Source organism: Pseudoliparis swirei, chromosome 1 (assembly GCF_029220125.1).
Source record: "Pseudoliparis swirei isolate HS2019 ecotype Mariana Trench chromosome 1, NWPU_hadal_v1, whole genome shotgun sequence".
Lineage (NCBI taxonomy): Eukaryota > Metazoa > Chordata > Actinopteri > Perciformes > Liparidae > Pseudoliparis > Pseudoliparis swirei.
In genome coordinates, this window is record NC_079388.1 from 20,219,576 (window position 1) to 20,241,720 (window position 22,145).

Genomic DNA, 22,145 nt, shown 5'->3' on the forward strand with positions numbered 1-22,145 from the left:
GTTTAGTTTTGTGTAAAAAGACTCTCCTGTAAACCCCGTGACCTCTGGACTGACCGGCAGCTGCACGCGACCTTGACATTCTGTGTGTGTGTGTGTGTGACAGGGGGGGGGGGCTGTGAGAATATATGGCCCTGAGTCCTCGAGCTCGTCCCCCGCTCTCACTTCTCCCAGCCGAGGACAGACTTCACTCACGGTAGACTTTATACTCCTTATACTTTATACTCCTTATACTTTGTACTTTATACTTTACACTTTATGAACCAACGCTGTAGTTTAATTTTAGTTTAATTTAATTTTGTATGCATCAAATTTGTAGAGAAACAAACTCGTCTCATATTTCCTGAGGTCTTAAAGCTTCTGCAGCTTTAAAAAGTTAATTCATGTTCAAAGTTCAGTTTTTATGAAGTTTGTAAGTTAAAGTTTTGTTTGTTTGTAAATGTATTTGTTTATTCCTGTCGTGACGTGTCTCTGAGTTAATGCATGACGCCGTCTCTGCAGTGAGAACACTCAGACGACATGGTGAAGATCGGAATCAACGGGTGAGTCCAAGCTCTCTGTTGTTGTTTTAATGTTCTTATTGTTTTTATTGTCATGTTAGTTATTTGTATTGTGAAGCTTTTAGGATGTTTTAAATGTTATGTAAAGTGACTTTGAGTAGCTTGAAAAGCGCTATAAATGCATTATTATTATTATTATTATTACTACTAACGAAATTAATATTTTATTGCTGATTTAATCCAAAAGAAATACAAAATATAACTTCCTCTTTGTGGTTTATGGATTAAATACTGTACGCAACATGTTAGGATTATTTAGTTTTTATTTGATTAACTTGATGATTTTTTTAAAGAATAATTTAGTTTTTAGGACATTGTGAATATTGGATAATAATAATTTTAAGCATTTCCTCACATTATTAATCAATTAATACCACATATGTGTTATCTCTACACAGTATTAAAGCCTTAACGTTACATTAAATGCATTAAATTAATACAATTAAATGAATTTTAAGCGTATACATTTTAAATCACAAATGAACGTAACGCAAAATAAAATATAATAAAAAATGCACAAACGTTGATTTTCTGACAAACAGACAAACAGCCTGAAGAATGTTGAACGCTTGTTGATCTTCAAAGCTCTCGAAATGCGGTTTGGGGGCGGAGCCTAAGGACCCGTCTATTCTCTGGTTATTCTTAGGGTTGCGGTGGCACGGTTGCCCCCCCCCCCCAAACACACCCCTCCCTCATTCCGCCTCCAATCTCCTCTCCGTCCGTATCACTCCTCAGCTGTCTCACTCCTTTCATCCCCCCCCCCCCCCCTCTTGTCTATTTTTAATCCTCTAACCTTTTGGAACCGACACTGAGCCTCAGGAACGTTCTGCTCTTGATCACGGAACCCAGAACCCTCTGAGAGGTTCTATAGAGGACTCTTATCAGGTGTAATGGTTCCACCCAGAACCATCTATGAGAGGTTCTATAGAGGACTCTTATCAGGTGTAATGGTTCCACCCAGAACCCTCGATGAGAGGTTCTATAGAGGACTCATCTCAGGTGTAATGGTTCCACCCAGAACCCTCTGAGAGAGGTTCTATAGAGGACTCATCTCTGGTGTAATGGTTCCACCTAGAACCCTCTATGAGAGGTTCTATAGAGGACTCATCTCTGGTGTAATGGTTCCACCCAGAACCCTCTATGAGAGGTTCTATAGAGGACTCTTATCAGGTGTAATGGTTCCACCCAGAACCCTCGATGAGAGGTTCTATAGAGGACTCTTATCAGGTGTAATGGTTCCACTAGAACCCTCTGAGAGGTTCTATAGAGGACTCTTATCAGGTGTAATGGTTCCACCCAGAACCCTCGATGAGAGGTTCTATAGAGGACTCATCTAAGGTGTAATGGTTCCACGCAGAACCCTCTGAGAGAGGTTCTATAGAGGACTCATCTCTGGTGTAATGGTTCCACCTAGAACCCTCTATGAGAGGTTCTATAGAGGACTCATCTCTGGTGTAATGGTTCCACCGAGAACCCTCTATGAGAGGTTCTATAGAGGACTCTTATCAGGTGTAATGGTTCCACCCAGAACCCTCGATGAGAGGTTCTATAGAGGACTCTTATCAGGTGTAATGGTTCCACTAGAACCCTCGATGAGAGGTTCTATAGAGGACTCTTATCAGGTGTAATGGTTCCACCAGAACCCTCTGAGAGGTTCTATAGAGGACTCTTATCAGGTGTAATGGTTCCACCCAGAACCCTCTATGAGAGGTTCTATAGAGGACTCTTATCAGGTGTAATGGTTCCACTAGAACCCTCAATGAGAGGTTCTATAGAGGACTCTTATCAGGTGTAATGGTTCCACCCAGAACCCTCTATGAGAGGTTATATAGAGGACTCTTATCAGGTGTAATGGTTCCACCCAGAACCCTCTATGAGAGGTTCTATAGAGGACTCTTATCAGGTGTAATGGTTCCACCCAGAACCCTCGATGAGAGGTTCTATAGAGGACTCTTATCAGGTGTAATGGTTCCACTAGAACCCTCGATGAGAGGTTCTATAGAGGACTCTTATCAGGTGAAATGGTTCCACTAGAACCCTCTGAGAGGTTCTATAGAGGACTCTTATCAGGTGTAATGGTTCCACCCAGAACCCTCTATGAGAGGTTCTATAGAGGACTCTTATCAGGTGTAATGGTTCCACTAGAACCCTCGATGAGAGGTTCTATAGAGGACTCTTATCAGGTGTAATGGTTCCACCCAGAACCCTCTATGAGAGGTTCTATAGAGGACTCTTATCAGGTGTAATGGTTCCACCCAGAACCCTCTATGAGAGGTTCTATAGAGGACTCTTATCAGGTGTAATGGTTCCACCCAGAACCCTCGATGAGAGGTTCTATAGAGGACTCTTATCAGGTGTAATGGTTCCACTAGAACCCTCTGAGAGGTTCTATAGAGGACTCTTATCAGGTGTAATGGTTCCACCAGAACCCTCTGAGAGGTTCTTTAGAGAACCTTTCCACTTTCTATGGCTGCTACAAGAACCGGACCAGGGCGTTCTACCGACAACCCCTTTTCTATGCTGAAGGTTTCAGCCGGGTTGTTGTCATCCAGTGGGTTCACAGAACCCCCCAGAAGGTTCTACTGAGAACCTTCTTCAGGAGTCTGATGAAGCACATGAAGCACGTCTTGCTGCTTCTGATGTCAGAGCCAATCCTCCAGGACCTTTCAGGACCTGACCTTTACGAGAGGGGGGGGGGGGGCAGTGATTGTCAAACTGTCTCGACGAGACGCAGCAGGTATGTAACCCGACTCCCGTCCCCCCCCCCTCTCCGTTTGACCCCGTGCCGGCGGCCATGTTTAGGCTCTCGGCTGCCGGCCATCGTTATCTTCAGTAAAGGGGGCGGGGCCTTCATGGCCCCCTGCCGCGTCCCTCGTCCCGCGACTCCCTTCTCAGTTTGGCTCACAGTGCCCCCTGCTGGCCGGAGAGGGGCAGTGCAGCGGTCGCTTCCATGAATAAACAGCCTCTCCTCTTCAGATTTGGCCGTATCGGCCGCCTGGTGACCCGCGCCGCCGCCTCGGGAGGCAAAGTGGAGGTGGTGGCCATCAACGACCCCTTCATCGACCTGGACTACATGGTGAGGGCACTTCCTGTTGCTCACCCGTCTCTCCTGAGAGAGAACGAGAGACTTTCCAAACGTTCCAATCACATCTGACCGAAGAGCTTCTGCTGCCCTTCTCCCCGTCTCGCAGGTCTACATGTTCAAGTACGACTCCACCCACGGCGTGTTTAAGCTCGGAGAGGTGAAGGCCGAGGGCGGCAAGCTGGTCATCGGCAGCATGCACATCACGATCTTCCACGAGTACGACCACTTTAGAGAACTATTATCGTTAAAGTCACGTCTTCTTCTTTAACATTTGATCCCAGCGCAGTTTAAAACCCGTCTGCTCCAACAGGAAGGACCCCGCCAACATCAAGTGGGGCGACGCCGGCGCCGACTACGTGGTGGAGTCCACCGGCGTGTTCACCACCATCGAGAAGGCCTCCGTAAGCTCAGTTAAAGTGATTCAATGGATTTAAAGCTGCATTTTTTAAGCCGCTGACCCCCCGCCTCCACCTCATTGGTCCGTCCAGGCTCACCTGAAGGGCGGAGCCAAGAGGGTGGTGATCTCCGCCCCCAGCGCCGACGCCCCCATGTTCGTCATGGGCGTCAACCACGAGAAGTACGACAACTCCATGAAGGTGGTGAGGTGAGTGGCGTGTCGTCGGGCAGGAAAACGTCGTGGGTGACTTTTCAATGGCTGGTTTGTAATGGGTCTCCGTCTCCGTAGCAACGCCTCCTGCACCACCAACTGCCTGGCGCCCGTCGCCAAGGTCATCAACGACAACTTCGGCATCGTGGAGGGTCTCATGGTAAAGAGCCCGTTTGCTTACTTAGTCAAATGGTCACAGTTTAGACTTTATTTATTCATTATTAATAAAAGCAATTCACAAGAAGCCTGATGCCTGAAACCCAAGACAAAAATGACTTATTTTCTGAAATTTAATGTCATTTAATTAGTTGTGTTTCTTTTATTTATTTTTTTACATTTTTCATTGTTTAAGTTTTTTATTTTTATTTAAAAAGATATATATATTTAAGTTTTAATGTTTCATTTTTTTTACTTTCTTGAATTTCTTTATAAAAGAAAATTACTTTCTTGAATTTTTTACATTTTAAAATGTGTTATGTTTTTTTATTAGTTCATTTATTGAATTGTTTACTTTCATTTTAATTTAATTAATTTTTTACTTTGTTAAATGTTTTACTTTATTTAAGTTTGAATGTTTCATTCATTTTTTACTTCATTTAATTTGTTATATATAATTTTTTTTTTACTTTAATGCATTTTTTACTTTATTTAATTAAATGTAATGTATTCATACCGAGTGTTGAAGAAGAACCCCAAAAAATACTGCATTTATTTCTTATTATATTCTGAACCCAAAAAACTAATACACGTAAACAAATACATGCACATGGCAACATATATACAACACCATCCACTCCACTGTGTCTGCTCTGCTGAATCATCAGCCTGGAGCATTCATGGCCATCACTGGTGACTTTAACCACACCACATTGGATAAAGCTCTGCCAACCTTCCATCAATACATAGACTGCCCAACAAGGAACAATAAAACTCTGGACTTGCTGTATGCTAATACTAAGGACGCATACAGCGCCACTGCCTTCCCCCTCGGCAGGTCTGATCATGACCTGGTCGGCTGACACCAGGTCTGTTCCTCTGGTGAGGGCTGTGACCACCAGGACTGTGAGGAGGTGGTCTCTGGAGGCTAACGACGCTCTACCGGACTGCCGAGTCAACGGACTGGGATGTGTTGTGTGGACCGCACGGGAGGACATCAACAGTATGACCGACTGCATCACGGAATACATCAAGTTCTGTGACACCACCATCCCATCACTACACCGTGCGCTGCTTCCCAACAACAAGCCCTGATCACCAGGGACTCACAGCCAACATGAAGAAAGCTGCTGCTTTCAGGCCCGGGAGACAGGATGATGAGGTTCAGCTAAACTTAAAAAGGTGCTCAGGGAGTGGGCAAGGACCTCACAGGAGGAAGCTGGAGGCCAAACTCAGCGAATGCAAACACAGGATGTGTGGTCTGGCATGAAGCAGACACTGGTTTAAGTGGTGGGAGGAGACAGTTGGGGGTTCCCCTGGAGAGGGCCAACTGTGCTGAACTGTTTTTCAATAGGCTCAGCGTTCACAGCCCCTCCTGTTCTCCACACATCACACCCTCCAAACACCTCCCCCTCTGTCTCCTGCTGAGCTGCACCACCCAGCTCCTCAATAACAATGGGCCCTCCACCCCTCTCCTGTGACACTGACCAGGTGAGAAGACAGCTGGAAACCTACACAGCAAGTACCTCATGGCTTCCATCGACAGTCGACACTGATCTGAAGGTCAACATCACCTGTAATAAGAAGGGAGGAGTCACTTTTTCCCGAGAAAGCTTCGATCCTTCAACGTGGTGCAGCAAGATGCTGGAGTTATTCTACTATTTGTTAGGCTGTGCTGCACTTTGCCATTGTCTGCTGGGGGAGAGAGACGGAGTCGGGCGACACCAACAGGCTGAACTGTTTTTCAATAGGTTGATTCTGACCCTCTCTGTCTCTCACACATCACACCAAACACCTCCCCTCTGTCCCCCTATGGGCTGCACATCCACCGGGCCTCAATAACAGTAAACCATCACCTCCCCTCTCTCTGTGGCGAAGGCTGACCCAGGTGAGAGACAGCTGGGCTTCACACCAGCGCGGAAGCTGAAAGGAATCCTGATATCAGCTGAGGAGTCCTAAAGACCTGCTTCACCCGCTTCCTCTGGTGTCCTCTAGCGCCTCTTAACCTCAGCCTGGGCTGAAATCCCGGTGCTATGGAGACAGCCAGTACCTGGTCCCTATCCCAAAGTCAACACCATCAGCCTCAACGACTACCGACCGGTCGCCCTCACCTCCCATGTGATGAAGGTGCTGGAGAGCTGGTCTTAGCCCACCTCCGACGCAGGTGAAATCGTCGATTGGACCCTCTGCAATCTGCTTCCCAGCCTCATGTGGGGTGGACGCCATCATCTACCTGCCACCAGCGAGCTCCAGTCGCACCTGGATGGAACCCGGTGTCTTTCTGTGAGAGTCACTCTTTGACTTCTCCAGTGCATTTAACACCATCAGCCACTGCTGCCTGGTGAGAAATGCCAGTGGTAGAATGAGCCCGTCCACCATCTCTGGATCACTGGCCACCTCACAGGCCACGGTTGTCAGAATGGGGCGTGTGCTGTCTAGAGCAGTGGTCAGTGGCCCAGGCTGAGGGCTATTCTGTCTCCTTCCTCTTCACCCTGTACACCAGTGACTTCCAGTACAACACGAGTCATGCCATCTGCAAGTACTCTGATGATTCTGCAGTGGTCAGGTGTAATGGGGATGGACAGGAGGAGGTACAGGAGCAGTGGTGAGTGACTTTGTAAAGGTGGGCGATGGGAACCACCTTCGGCTGAACGCGTGGCCAAGACCAGAGAGATGGTGGTGGACTTCAGGAGGAGAGCTCTCCCCTCTGGAGTGTCACGCAAATTGGGCGTGGACATGGTGGAGGAGTACAAGTACCTGGGCGTCTCCATGACCTTGACTGAACTGGAAGGCCAACATCAACTGTACAAGAAGGGGGAGGTCGACTCTTTTTTTTCACAAGAAGCTTCGATCCTTCCAGCGTGTGCAGCAGATGCTGGAGTTATTCTACCAGTCGGTTGTAGCCCAGTGTCTTTACCTTTGCCATTGTCTGCTGGGGGCAACGCCGGGCAGTGACTTTCGCCGTCTCAACAAACTGGTTAGGAAGGCTGGAGCACCTGGAACAGGTGGTGGAGAGGAGGACGTTGAAGAAACTGCTGTCCATACTGGACAACCGGACCACCCGACCCCTCTCCACCACCTCCTACAGGGACAGAGGAGTACTTTCTCCAGGCGTCTCCTCACGCTGCCACAAGGACAGCAACTTCTACAGGAGAACATTCCTGCGGCGGCTATGAGGCTCTATAACGGTCCACCTCTTGCCAGATCGTGATTGCAATATAACCCAACAATAACTGAATACTTACTATGTTGATCTGCACTTCACATCTCATTTGGTTGCACTACACACATACACACACATTTCATTTCATTTGCTCTGCACACACACACTTTGCTTTTTGCACTCTGTCTATATTTAATATTTTGTGTATTTGATTTGTCAGTGTTGTTGTGTGTTGTGTATGCATGTGTGTTGTATATTTACATATATATTTTGTTTGTATTTTACTTTTATTTTACTTGTATACTTCTATATCTTTCATCCCTGTTTCTTATATTTTGTGTTTTGTTTTTACTCTTGTGTGTTGCTGCTACTGTCACGACAAATTTCCCCTTGGGGATTAATAAAGTATATATCTATCTTTCTATCTATCTATAACGTGTATTCCCCCCCCCCCCCCCCCCCTCCAGAGCACCATCCACGCCATCACCGCCACCCAGAAGACGGTGGACGGGCCCTCCGGTAAGCTCTGGAGAGACGGACGCGGCGCCTCCCAGAACATCATCCCCGCCTCCACCGGCGCCGCCAAGGCTGTGGGCAAGGTCATCCCCGAGCTCAACGGGTAGGTCACATGACTGGAGGAGGCCGTTAAGCCCCGCCCCCAAAGAACTGGATCATTAATAGAAACGAGTAGAGAAGCATCCATTCATAAATAAAACGATTCATCTGAAAGACTTCATGAGAACATCCTTCTCCTCATCTTCTTCTTTTTCTTCTTCTTCTCCTTCTTTTTCTTCTTCTCCTCCTTCTTCCTTTTCATCTTCTTCTTTCTCTTCCTCGTCTTCTCCTTCTTCTCTTTCTACTTCTTCTCCTCCTTCACCTTCCTCTTCCAATTCTTCCCTCTTCTTCCTCACCAGTAAACTCACGGCATGGCTTTTCAGTGTGTGCGGAACGTCTCCGCCTCCTCGCGGACCCCATCGTCATCCGTCTGGAGAAGCCCGTGAGTGTCTCTTCACCTTTTGATGACATCATCATGACAGCATCATGACATCAACATGACATCATAACATCATCGCCGACACATGACATCACGGCATCGCTGACATCATCATCGCGGCAGCATCGCGGCATCATATTATCATCATGACATCATCACGACAGCATCATGACATCATCACAACAGCATCATAACATCATCACGACAGCATCATGACATCATCATGACAGCAACATGACAGCATCATGACACCATCATGACAGCATTATGGCCGCTTCATGACGTCATCATGACATCAACATGACAGCTTAACATCATCATGACATCAACATGACGTCATCACGACAGCATCATAACATCATCATGACAGCAACATGACATCATAACATCATCATGACATCAACATGACATCATCACGACAGCATCACGACATCATCATGACATCAACATGACATCACGACAGCATCATGACATCATCATGACATCAACATGACATCATAACATCATCATGACATCAACATGACATCATCACGACAGCATCATGACAGCAACATGACATCATCATGACATCATCATGACATCAACATGACATCATAACATCATCATGACATCAACATGACATCATCACGACAGCATCATGACAGCAACATGACATCATCACAACATCATCATGACAGCAACATGACAGCATCATGACATCAACATGACATCATAACATCATCATGACATCAACATGACATCATAACATCATCATGACATCAACATGACATCATAACATCATCATGACATCAACATGACATCAACATGACATCATAACATCATCATGACATCAACATGACATCATCACGACAGCATCATGACAGCAACATGACATCATCATGACATCATCATGACATCATAACATCATCATGACATCAACATGACATCATCACGACAGCATCATGACAGCAACATGACATCATCATGACATCATCATGACATCAACATGACATCATAACATCATCATGACATCAACATGACATCATCACGACAGCATCATGACATCATCATGACATCAACATGACAGCATCATGACATCATCATGACATCATCATGACATCAACATGACATCATAACATCATCATGACATCAACATGACATCATCATGACATCATCATGACATCATCATGACATCATCACGCGGCAAGGACATCATCGCGGCATCATGACATCAACATGACATCATCACGCGGCATCAACATGACATCATCGCAGCATCATGACATCAACATGACATCATCATGACATCAACATCATAACATCATCATGACATCAACATGACAGCATCATGACATCATCGACGCATCATCATGACATCAACATATCATAACATCATCGCGGCATCAACGCTGACATCATCGCGGCAGCAACATGACATCATCATGACATCAACATGACATCATAACATCATCATGACATCAACATGACATCAACATGACATCATCGCGGACATGTGACAGCATCATGACATCAACATGACATCATAACATCATCATGACATCACGACAGCATCATGACATCATCATGACATCAACGCATCAACATCATGACATCATCATGACATCAACATGACATCATCATGACATCATCATGACATCAACATGACATCATAACATCAACATGACATCATCACGACAGCATCATGACAGCAACATGACATCATCATGACATCATCATGACATCAACATGACATCATCATGACATCAACATGACATCATATGATCATCAAGGACATCATCATGACATCATCATGACAGCATCATGACAGCAACATGACATCATCATGACATCATCATGACATCAACATGACATCATAACATCATCATGACATCAACATGACATCAACATGACATCATCATGACATCATCATGACATCATCATGACATCAACATGACATCATCATGACATCATCATGACATCAACATGACATCATAACATCATCATGACATCAACATGACAGCATCATGACATCAACATGACAGCATCATGACATCATCATGACATCATCATGACATCAACATGACATCATAACATCATCATGACATCAACATGACATCATCACGACAGCATCATGACATCATCATGACATCAACATGACATCAACATGACATCATCATGACATCAACATGACATCAACATGACATCATAACATCATCATGACATCAACATGACAGCAACATGACAGCATCATGACAGCATCATGACATCATCATGACATCAACATGACATCATAACATCATCATGACATCATCATGACATCAACATGACAGCAACATGACAGCATCATGACATCATCATGACATCAACATGACATCATCATGACATCAACATGACATCATCACGACAGCATCATGACAGCAACATGACAGCATCACGACAGCATCATGACATCATCATGACATCAACATGACATCATAACATCATCATGACATCATCACAACATCATCATGACAGCAACATGACATCATCATGACATCAACATGACATCATAACATCATCATGACATCAACATGACATCATCACGACATCATCATGACATCAACATGACAGCAACATGACATCATCATGACATCAACATGACATCATAACATCATCATGACATCAACATGACATCATCACGACATCATCATGACATCAACATGACAGCAACATGACATCATCATGACATCAACATGACATCATAACATCATCATGACATCAACATGACATCATAACATCATCATGACATCAACATGACAACATGACATCATCATGACAGCAACATGACATCAACATGACAGCATCATGACATCAACATGGCATCATCACGACAGCATCATGACATCAACATGACATCAACATGACATCATCACGACAGCATCATGACATCAACATGGCATCATCACGACAGCATCATGACATCAACATGACATCAACATGACATCAACATGACATCATCATGACATCATCATGACATCAACATGACAGCATCATGACATCAACATGGCATCATCACGACAGCATCATGACATCAACATGACATCAACATGACATCATCACGACAGCATCATGACATCATCATGACATCAACATGACATCATAACATCATCATGACATCATCACAACATCATCATGACAGCAACATGACATCATCATGACATCAACATGACATCATAACATCATCATGACATCAACATGACATCATCACGACATCATCATGACATCAACATGACAGCAACATGACATCATCATGACATCAACATGACATCATAACATCATCATGACATCAACGCGACATCATCACGACATCATCATGACATCAACATGACAGCAACATGACATCATCATGACATCAACATGACATCATAACATCATCATGACATCAACATGACATCATAACATCATCATGACATCAACATGACAACATGACATCATCATGACAGCAACATGACATCAACATGACAGCATCATGACATCAACATGGCATCATCACGACAGCATCATGACATCAACATGACATCAACATGACATCATCACGACAGCATCATGACATCAACATGGCATCATCACGACAGCATCATGACATCAACATGACATCAACATGACATCATCATGACATCATCATGACATCAACATGACAGCATCATGACATCAACATGGCATCATCACGACAGCATCATGACATCAACATGACATCAACATGACATCATCACGACAGCATCATGACATCATCATGACATCAACATGACAGCATCATGACAGCAACATGACATCATCACGACAGCATCATGACGCGGCATCATCATGACATCAACATGACATCATCACGACAGCATCATGACAGCATCATGACAGCAACATGACAGCATCATGACACCATCATGACATCATAACGACAGCATCATGACAGCAACATGACATCATCACGACAGCATCATGACATCAACATGACATCATCATGACAGCATCATGACATCATAACGACAGCATCATGACATCAACATGACATCATCATGACATCAACATGACATCATCACGACAGCATCATGACAGCATCATGACATCAACATGACAGCATCATGACAGCATCATGACATCATAACGACAGCATCATGACATCAACATGACATCAACATGACATCATCACGACAGCATCATGACAGCATCATGACAGCAACATGACAGCATCATGACACCATCATGACATCAACATGACAGCATCATGACATCAACATGACAGCATCATGACATCATCATGACATCAACATGACAGCATCATGACAGCATCATGACATCATCATGACAGCATCATGACATCATAACGACAGCATCATGACATCAACATGACATCATCATGACATCAACATGACATCATCACGACAGCATCATGACAGCATCATGACAGCAACATGACAGCATCATGACGTCATTATGACATCATAACGACAGCTTCATGACGTCATCATGACATCATAACGACAGCATCATGACGCCATTATGACATCAACATGACATCATCATGACAGCATCATGACGTCATCATGACATCAACATGACATCATAACGACAGCATCATGACATCATTATGACAGCTTCATGACGTCATCATGACATCAACATGACATCATAACGACAGCATCATGACATCATTATGACATCAACATGACATCATCATGACATCAACATGACAGCATAATGACATCATCATGACGTCATCATGACATCATCATGACGTCATCATGACATCATCATTACAGCGTGAATCCTCGTTTAATTCAAACGTCTCTACCTTCAGGCTAAGTACGATGACATCAAGAAGGTGATCAAAGCCGCGGCTGACGGGCCCATGAAGGGCATTCTGGGATACACAGAGGACCAGGTATAGCAGAGAGGGTGCAGCGCCCCTACGAGCCACCAGGTGGCAGCACGGCGTCTCCCTGGAACCAGAGCTTATGAAGCCTCTTCCAGCTGAACTCATGCTGCATTACTACCTCAGACACACCTGCACAGGTGTTAGGACTCTCAGCATGAGGAGGTCAACGTGTGTCTCTTCCTCCCAGGTCGTGTCCACGGACTTCAACGGAGACACTCGCTCCTCCATCTTCGACGCCGGCGCCGGCATCGCCCTCAACGAGCACTTCGTGAAGCTGGTGTCATGGTGAGTGGACAGGACGTCCTGGTGGGCGTGTCCGGCTGCTCAGAGACACGCGTGTGTCCTGGTGGGCGTGTCCGGCTGCTCAGAGACACGCGTGTGTCCTCTGGGAACCGAGACGACACGTCTTCATCACACACAGCACATGGAGGGAAATACGGGATCAAATATACTTCATCTGACTCAAACGGATCGATGAGAAATGGATGGAAGGGAATTTCCAATTATCAACTGAGTGGAGAAAACATTCATGAGTTTATAATTTAAAGAGCGCCTGGAAACGACGTCTTAGTTACATTAAAGTTAATTAAATCTACATTTCCTGCACACTTTAGTTTAAAGCATGTATTGAAACTCCTTAAATATATATATATGTATTTTAAAGGCTTTAACATGTCTTATATATAAATATATATATTATATATATATGTATTTACATGTATATAAGAATATATATATTTTTTTTTCTTTTAAAGGATTTAAAGTGTTATATATATATATATTAAAAGGCTTTAAAATGATTTAGATATAAATATATACATATATATGTATATATTAATATATACATATATATCAATATATATATATGTATATATTTTTGTAAAGGCTTTAAAATGTTTTATATATATATAAATATGTATGTATATATATAAATTTACACATATATCTTTAAATATATATAAATACATCTATATATAATAATATTTATGGATATTCATTTATATATATATGTATGTATATATATAAATATACACACATATATATTTAAATATATATAAATACATACATATATAATTATATTTATGGATATTTATTTATATATCCATATATAAACATTTTTCCCGTTCATAAATATCACGTTTATTCTCCTCAGGTACGACAACGAGTTTGCCTACAGCCACAGAGTGTGCGACCTCGTCCTGCACATGAGCTCCAAGGGTGAAGTCCTCCCCGACCCATGACCCCCGTCCCATGACCCCCCGTCCCCGTCCCGACCTTCACCTGTAACTGGACGCCGCCGCCCTGTCCTCCACGACGTCCGTCCAATCCCAGAGAGATTAGAAAACCTTTTTTATATACACTGAACTTTATTGAAGTGACCTGTTGAGCGTGAGAATAAAGTCCTGAGTGGAGCACCGCCGTGTCGTTTGTTTGACTGGAACGATCTACAGGTTCATATCAATGTCTCCACGACGGCAGAGCTCACTTTAATGTCAGGGTTCGTACGGTCATGGAAAACCTGGAAAAGTCATGGAATTTTAAAATGGTCATTTACAGGCCTGGAAAAGTCATGGAAAAAACTTAAATCATAAAAGTTTGGGAAAAGTCATGGAAATGTGTTATAATCACATGTTCATTTACGCCGAGTATGAAGTAATTAAAAAAATATAAGCCGCCGTACGCTCTCGATACGCAACACTTTCTACATTTTTCATGTTTATACAGAGATTTCAGTTTAATCATAGACATCTGGTTTAAAGTCCTGGAAATCCACTGGTCTAAATATGTAAGAACCCTGTAATATTAATACAACATTTTAGATCGAAAGGTAAGAAGTTAAAGTTTATTTTAACACCATTACATCATCAGAGAACCCCGTATATGATTATTACTATCAATATTTTAAGTATATTTCTATTGTCCGGCACAGGAACTCCAGTGAGGAGCACGTCTTGTGTTTTAAGGTTGTAAACCCTCCAGTCACGTGGTTGATCCAGGACGCGTTGTAAATATTGCGGTGCGCCTCTCCTCCGGTGCTTACGGTAGCCCGAGCGCGCTCCTCTACTACAGTCACTCCGGTCCCTGAACGCCGCAGTCAGTCAGTCAGCCGCCGGCGTGGACACCTCACCGCCCGGTGCCGAGTCCCGGTGTTCCTCCTCTGACTGCAGGTACGGAGCTCATATATGTTTATAGATTTATATAAAGATATATTTAAATATTTATACGTATTATTCTTTTTTTTCTATTACAGCTGCAAAAATATCTCGCAAACGCTTCATTCTAAGGCTTAGAATAAACGTTTCGTTATAGTGCGCGCGCACGTTGGCGTATAAAAGTAAACTCATCTCTTTTTGGTGCAGCCCCCTCGCGGTGCGTTCACGGTCTTAGCGGCACAGTGTCGTCGTTGCTCGTGATCCTCCATCCTCGTTATTGTCGCTGCGGTTTTGGGGCCGAGAAGAAGCTTCTTCTTTCTAACCCGCGTCACCGGACGAGCCTGCAGCCCCTCCCAAAAACACGTTCGGGGTCTCGGGGGGGGGCTCAGACACGCCAGGGGGTCCTGATTCCTCGAGGAGACCACACAGGAGTCTGGCTTGATGCCGGATTTCGAGCACTTCAGATTCTCCTATTCGAGCATGAATCCGGCCCTGGGGGACAGCGGCGTCCTGGCCCCCCCGCCGCCGCAGCAGCAGCAGTACCCCCACCCCCCCCACCCCCACCACCACCAGATGATGAACGACTACGCCATCCTGGACCCGGGCTACTTCCTGGGGGACCACGGGGGGTTCGGCCCGGACGGGCTGTCCGGGCTGGACCTGGGCTCCTTCCCGCCCTCGGGCCTCGCCTACCTGCACCTGCAGGGGCCCCCTCCGCACCGCGGGCCCCCCCCGCCCCCCGGGGCGGCGGAGCTGCGCAACGACCTGGGCTCCAACATCAGCGTCCTGAAGACCCTGAACCTGCGCTTCCGCTGCTTCCTGGCCAAGGTGCACGAGCTGGAGCGCAGGAACAAGGTTCTGGAGAAGCAGCTGCAGCAGGCGCTGGAGAGCGGGGGCGGGGCCCAGAGGCCCCCGACCAAGGAGATGGGGGTCCAGACCGGGTTCATCGGGCCCATCCCGGCCAGACCGGGTCTCATCCCGCTCCACAACGCCAACAACGCGGCCTACCTGCCCGGCGGCCTCCTCTCCCCGACCCTGAACGCCCCTCCTCTGTGTGACAACAAGCCCCTGGGGGCCGGCCTCCACCCGGGGGCCAAGGACTCCAACTGCAACCTCACCACGCCCGGGTTCCCCAGCAGTCCGGCCCTGAGCCCCAGCGACCCGTCCAGAACCATCGCCAACGGCAACGGAACCGGGCCCCCTCCCCCCCAGCCGCGGTTCCTCCCCGGCGCCATCTGGTCCTTCAACCCCACGCCACGGGAGGAGTCGTCGCCCGGGTCCCCACGGGGGCCCCTGGGCGCAGCCGGACGGCGTCGGGGTCCAGGTGGACACCATCACCCCGGAGATCCGGGCCCTCAACAACGTGCTGGCCAAAGTGAAGAGAGAGAGGGACGAGTACAAGACCAGGTGAGCCCTGTTGATGTTCCACTGAAATATCACTAAAATCATATATATTTATTTATATATATATATTTATTATTTATATTAATATATATACTTATATTATTTTAAATATAGAATATATATATATATATATATATATTATATATATCTATATATAATATAAATATCACAATGCGGCAAAAATCACATAAACTATACAATTAACTGTATTTATTATTATTAAACCATATGTATATTATTTTATATATATATATATATCACAATATGGCATAAATCAAATGAAAAACTTTTTTTATTTGCCTTATAAATTAAACAAATAACTTTCCTTGAAATAATTAATAAAAAATAATAATTTTGTTAATCAATAACACCTAAAAAACATATATATGTGTATATATATATATATATATATATATATACATATACATAGGGTGGAGCGGGTCAGGTTTAAGGGTGGAGCAGGTCAGGCTTAAGGGTGGAGCGGGTCAGGTTGGAGGAGCAGGAGGCTCATGGGTATTGTAGAATCTGAAGCCGTTCCACTGAACTGCCCTCTGGGCTGCAGCCGTCCATAGAGGTCGTGACCTCTCCGTCTTTCATTGTAGCTCCACCTGTCTGTCTGTCACCCCCCCCCCCCCCCCCCCACCACCTCCACCTGTCTGTCTGTCTGTCCCCCCCTCTTGTCCTGGTACCTGCAATGCAGCACTGGCCTGTGACAGCCAGTGATGTCACCGGTCTACTCTCTCTTTCCCTCTCTCTCTCTCTCTCTCTCTCTCTCTCTCTCTCTCTCTCTCTCTCTCTCTCCATTTTCATGTTTTCTTGTTCTGTGTATTTTTTATTTATTTATTGAAACGTTATTTGTCGTCCCTGTTGACTCATCATCTCAGGAGGGATCAGTGTGTATGTGAGTGTGTGTCTGTGAGTGTGTGTCTGTGTGTGTGTCAGTGGCGGTGCGTCCATAGGGGGCGCTAGGGCGCCGCCGCTCTTAAAATTTTGAGATGAAAAAAAATTTAAAATAAAAATACATCCTGTCAAAAAACATTATATGCCAAATCATTTCAATAGTAAATATACCGTGTTGACGCGCTAAATGTGTGCGGGAGACCGTAAGCCTGTCAACAACCACTTAAGTTAATGTGAACAAATATAATATATCGCCATTATCACGGAGAGAAGCCCCGCCCCCTTTACGGGGCGCCCAACGATGTGTCTGACAGCGAGCAAACATTTCACGGTCGTTTCGGCAAGGACGGCTTCTCATTGGAGGATGAAACGAGAATCTTGGGGCGCAAAAATGTGCCCTGGCCAATGACATCGTTTATTATTTCACGTGACTGGACTATTCGGCCAATCAGAGACCGGTATCGTTCCCTCAGCCAGAGAGCTCCACAGAGCTACGGGAGCAGGTAGCTAACGGCGCTGTTAGCTAACGGAGCTGTCAGCTGGAGCTCAGTGAGTAATGCTGTTTAGTTTCCCCTGTCTGTTGTTCCAAAGGGACTGAAACTCTCTGGACTACAACGGGGGGAGGGGCCTAAAGAGCTGCAGACAAGTGGAAAGCACGAATGTTAACGCAGCATCTAGCTAAGAGCATGGAGCTAACTCGCTAACAGCATGAAGCTAACGAGCTAACAGCATGAAGCTAACAGCATGAAGCTAACGAGATAACAGCATGAAGCTAACAGCATGAAGCTAACTAGCTAACAGCATGAAGCTAACAGCATGAAGCTAACGAGCTAACAGCATGAAGCTAACAGCATGAAGCTAACAGCATGAAGCTAACGAGCTAACAGCCTGAAGCTAACCCTGTCTGCAGACCGAACTGCATCGAAACACAAGGAAGAAGTTGTGAAACAGACACTTTCCCTCAGAATGATGGAGGCTGATTACAGACATGATGACTTTAACCAGAGAGTTATGGAGACTTTAGAGAGAGGAGCGACTCTACAGGAGAGGCTCTGTCCCCATGTGTCTGAAGCCCCGCCCCCCATGTGTCTGAAGCCCCGCCCCCCATGTTCCTTAAAGCTGCTCTGAGCCTCTAAAGTCACAGTGTGTTTAGTTGTTGTTGGACCGTGTTGAGCACGCTGTGTTCCTTAAAGCTTTGTGTTCTATATATTCTACTCACAACCTCTTTCTCATTGTTCAGTGATATTTAAACCGCGTCGCCCAACTGCCCCCAAAAAAAAGATTCACCAGCCGCCACTGGTGTGTCTGTGTGTGTGCGTGTGTGTGTGTGTGTATGTGTGTGTGCGTGTGTGTCTGTGTGTGTGTGTGTCTGTGTGTGTCTGTGTGTGTGTGCGTGTGTGTGTGTGTGTGTGTGTGTGTGTGTCTGTGTGTGTGTCTGTGTGTGTGTGTGTGTGTGTGTGTCTGTGTGTGTGTCTGTGTGTGTGTGTGTGTGTGTGTGTGTGTGTGTGTGTCTGTGTGTGTGTGTGTGTGTGTGTGTGTGTGTCTGTGTGTGTGTGTGCGTGTGTGTGTGTCTGTGTGTGTGTGTGTGTCTGTGTGTGTGTGTGTGTCTGTGTGTGTGTGTGTGTGTGTGTGTGTATGTGTGTGTGTGTGTGTGTGTGTGTGTGTGTGTGTGTGTGTGTGTGTCTGTGTGTGTGTGTGTGTGTGTCTGTGTGTGTGTGTGTCTGTGTGTGTGTGTCTGTGTGTGTGTGTGTGTGTGTGTGTGTGTGTGTGTGTCTGTGTGTGTGTGTGTGTCTGTGTGTGTGTGTGTGTCTGTGTGTGTGTGTGCGTGTGTGTGTGTTGGAGGGGAGTGTGAGAGATGTGGAAAACAGCAGCATCATGTTGTATAGAAGAAGACTCAGGAAAACTGTCAAGATACTTTATTATAGTACTTTACTATCGTACTTTACTATAGTACTCTATTATAATACTTTATTATAGTACTTTACTATAGTACTTTATTATAGTACTCTATTATAATACTTTATTATAGTACTTTACTAGAGTACTTCATTATAGTACTTTACTGTAGTACTTTGTTATAGTACTTTGTTATAGTACTTTATTATAGTACTTTACTAGAGTACTTCATGATAGTACTTTACTGTAGTACTTCATTATAGTACTTTATTATAGTACTTTACTGTAGTACTTTACTATCGTACTTTACTGTAGTACTTTATTATAGTACTTTATTATAGTACTTTATTATAGTACTTTACTATAGTACTTCATGATAGTACCTCATCGTCATACCTGTGGTCAGGTGGGAGGAGGAGGTCTCGGCCAGGATGGACCTCCAGGAGAAAGTCTCTGAGCTGGAGGAGGTAAATATGTTCCCTCTTCTTCTTCTTCTTCTTCTTCTTCTTCTTCTTCTTCTTCTTCTTCTTTTTGTTCTTGTTCTTCTTCTTGTTCTTCTTTTTGTTCTTGTTCTTCTTCTTACTTTTCCTTTTGATTGTGTGTGTGTTCATGTGTGTGGGTGTGTGTGTGTGTGTGTTCATGTGTGTTCATGTGTGTGTGTGTGTGTGTGTGTTCATGTGTGTTCATGTGTGTGTGTGTGTGTTCGTGTGTGTGCATGTGTGTGTTCATGTGTGTGTGTGTGTGTGTGTGCAGGAGCTGCAGGAGGGCGAGGTGTGCCAGGACGAGTTGTCCCTGCGGGCGAAGCAGCTGTCCGATGAGCTCGTGCTCTTCAAAGGCCTCGTGAGCAGCGTGAGTCTCCGTCAGCATGACTCGTCAGAACCTCAGGAATGTGCTGACTCGTGGTTCCTCCTCAGTACTCGGGGGGGCCGGAGGAGGAGAACCTTCCCTCGCTCCACCAGAACCTGTCGGCCCTGGACTCTCAGATCCAGGAGAAGGCCATGAAGGTGGACATGGACATCTGCCGCCGCATCGACATCACGGCTCGCCTGTGTGACGTCGCCCAGCAGAGGAGCTGCGAGGACATGATCCACATGTTCCAGGTCGGCCACGCCCCCTTTCCCTCCCCGACCAATCGGACGCCTTCGGGGTTTTTTTTCTTCGTGTTTTCTTCAGTAAACGTGCATGTCCCTCTTTTCCAGCACGTGGCCACGCCCCCTTCCACGCTGGACGCCAGGAGGCGGAGCGGGCAGTCGGACGAGGGGGGCGGGGCCAAGGACGAGGAGTCGTGCAGCACGTCGGCCAATCAGATCAACGAGCAGATGCAGAGGATGTTGTGTGGGTGGGGGGAAAAGGGTTTGTGTTTTTTTGGGGTTGGGGTGGGGGGGGGCTCCTTTTTGTGGGAAGGGGCTTTTTCCCGGGGGTTCTCTGGGGGTGGGGCAAGGGGGCCCCCCCACCCAAAAAATACACAGCCCAAAACAGAAAACCCCGGGGAAGACCCGGGAACCCAGAAAACACAAAAAAAAAACACACACACACAACAGACACACACAAACACACAACACAACAAAAAAAACACAAAAAACACACACAAACACACAGACACACACACATATATTCACAAAAAAAAACACAAACAAAAAAATACAAAAACACACACAAAAAATACATACACAAATAAAACATAATAAAACACACACAACAATCAGTGACTAAATCATTGATTCATTTTTATGCATTTTATTTTATTACCCCTAATAACATTTGTATTATTTTCCCCCCATTTACCAAATCCGGGAATATCACCAATTTTCAGACCCCCTTTTTCCCCCCCCCAAAACCCCAACCCAGATCTACCCCAACCCATACCCCACTCCCTTTTTAATGGTTTTCTTTCCCCCATTCCCCGACCCCCTCCTAAAAGAGTCTCCTCATTCCCCTGAGTTTCCTCCCCCACCCATGAGTTTCTTCCCCTGAGTCCCCTTACCATGGTTCAAATAGCCCCCTCCCTCCCCAAAAGAGCCCGGCCGCCCCCCCCCAAGAACCTCCCCCCAGGGGAAAGGTGCCCATGGGAGTCCCCCCCTAGCCTTAGGGGCTATTACCCAAGGGGGGCCCCCCCCCAAAGGCCCCCAACCCAAAAAACCTCCCATTTTCCCAAAACCCCCACCCCCAAAACCCAAAAATCCAAAATTTCCCCCCCCCAACCCCTCAAAACCCGACCCCCCCCCAAAAATAAACCCCCCTTCCCCAAACCCCCAAAAAACCCAACCCCCCTTAAACCCAACCCCCATTCCCAACCTCCCCCCAAAACCCCCCCCCAAAACCCCTAACCCAACCCAATT

At 45.6% G+C, this 22,145-nt stretch overlaps 1 protein-coding gene and 1 pseudogene across 1 annotated transcript; both read left to right on the forward strand.

The window, feature by feature from the left end:
• The first annotated feature begins 125 nt into the window (after positions 1 to 125).
• Positions 126 to 14,870, forward strand: LOC130204108 (glyceraldehyde-3-phosphate dehydrogenase-like). Its single transcript, XM_056430670.1, is given in 12 exon segments — positions 126 to 193; positions 499 to 539; positions 3,534 to 3,633; positions 3,749 to 3,858; positions 3,953 to 4,043; positions 4,131 to 4,246; positions 4,328 to 4,409; positions 8,036 to 8,250; positions 8,541 to 8,565; positions 13,376 to 13,459; positions 13,641 to 13,738; positions 14,607 to 14,870. Coding segments are annotated over 11 exon segments (1,032 nt in total). The 5' UTR covers positions 126 to 193; positions 499 to 516; the 3' UTR covers positions 14,695 to 14,870.
• A 1,177-nt stretch (positions 14,871 to 16,047) lies between these two features.
• LOC130198348 (non-homologous end joining factor IFFO1-like) lies at positions 16,048 to 21,889 on the forward strand (annotated as a pseudogene).
• The last annotated feature ends 256 nt before the right edge of the window (positions 21,890 to 22,145 follow it).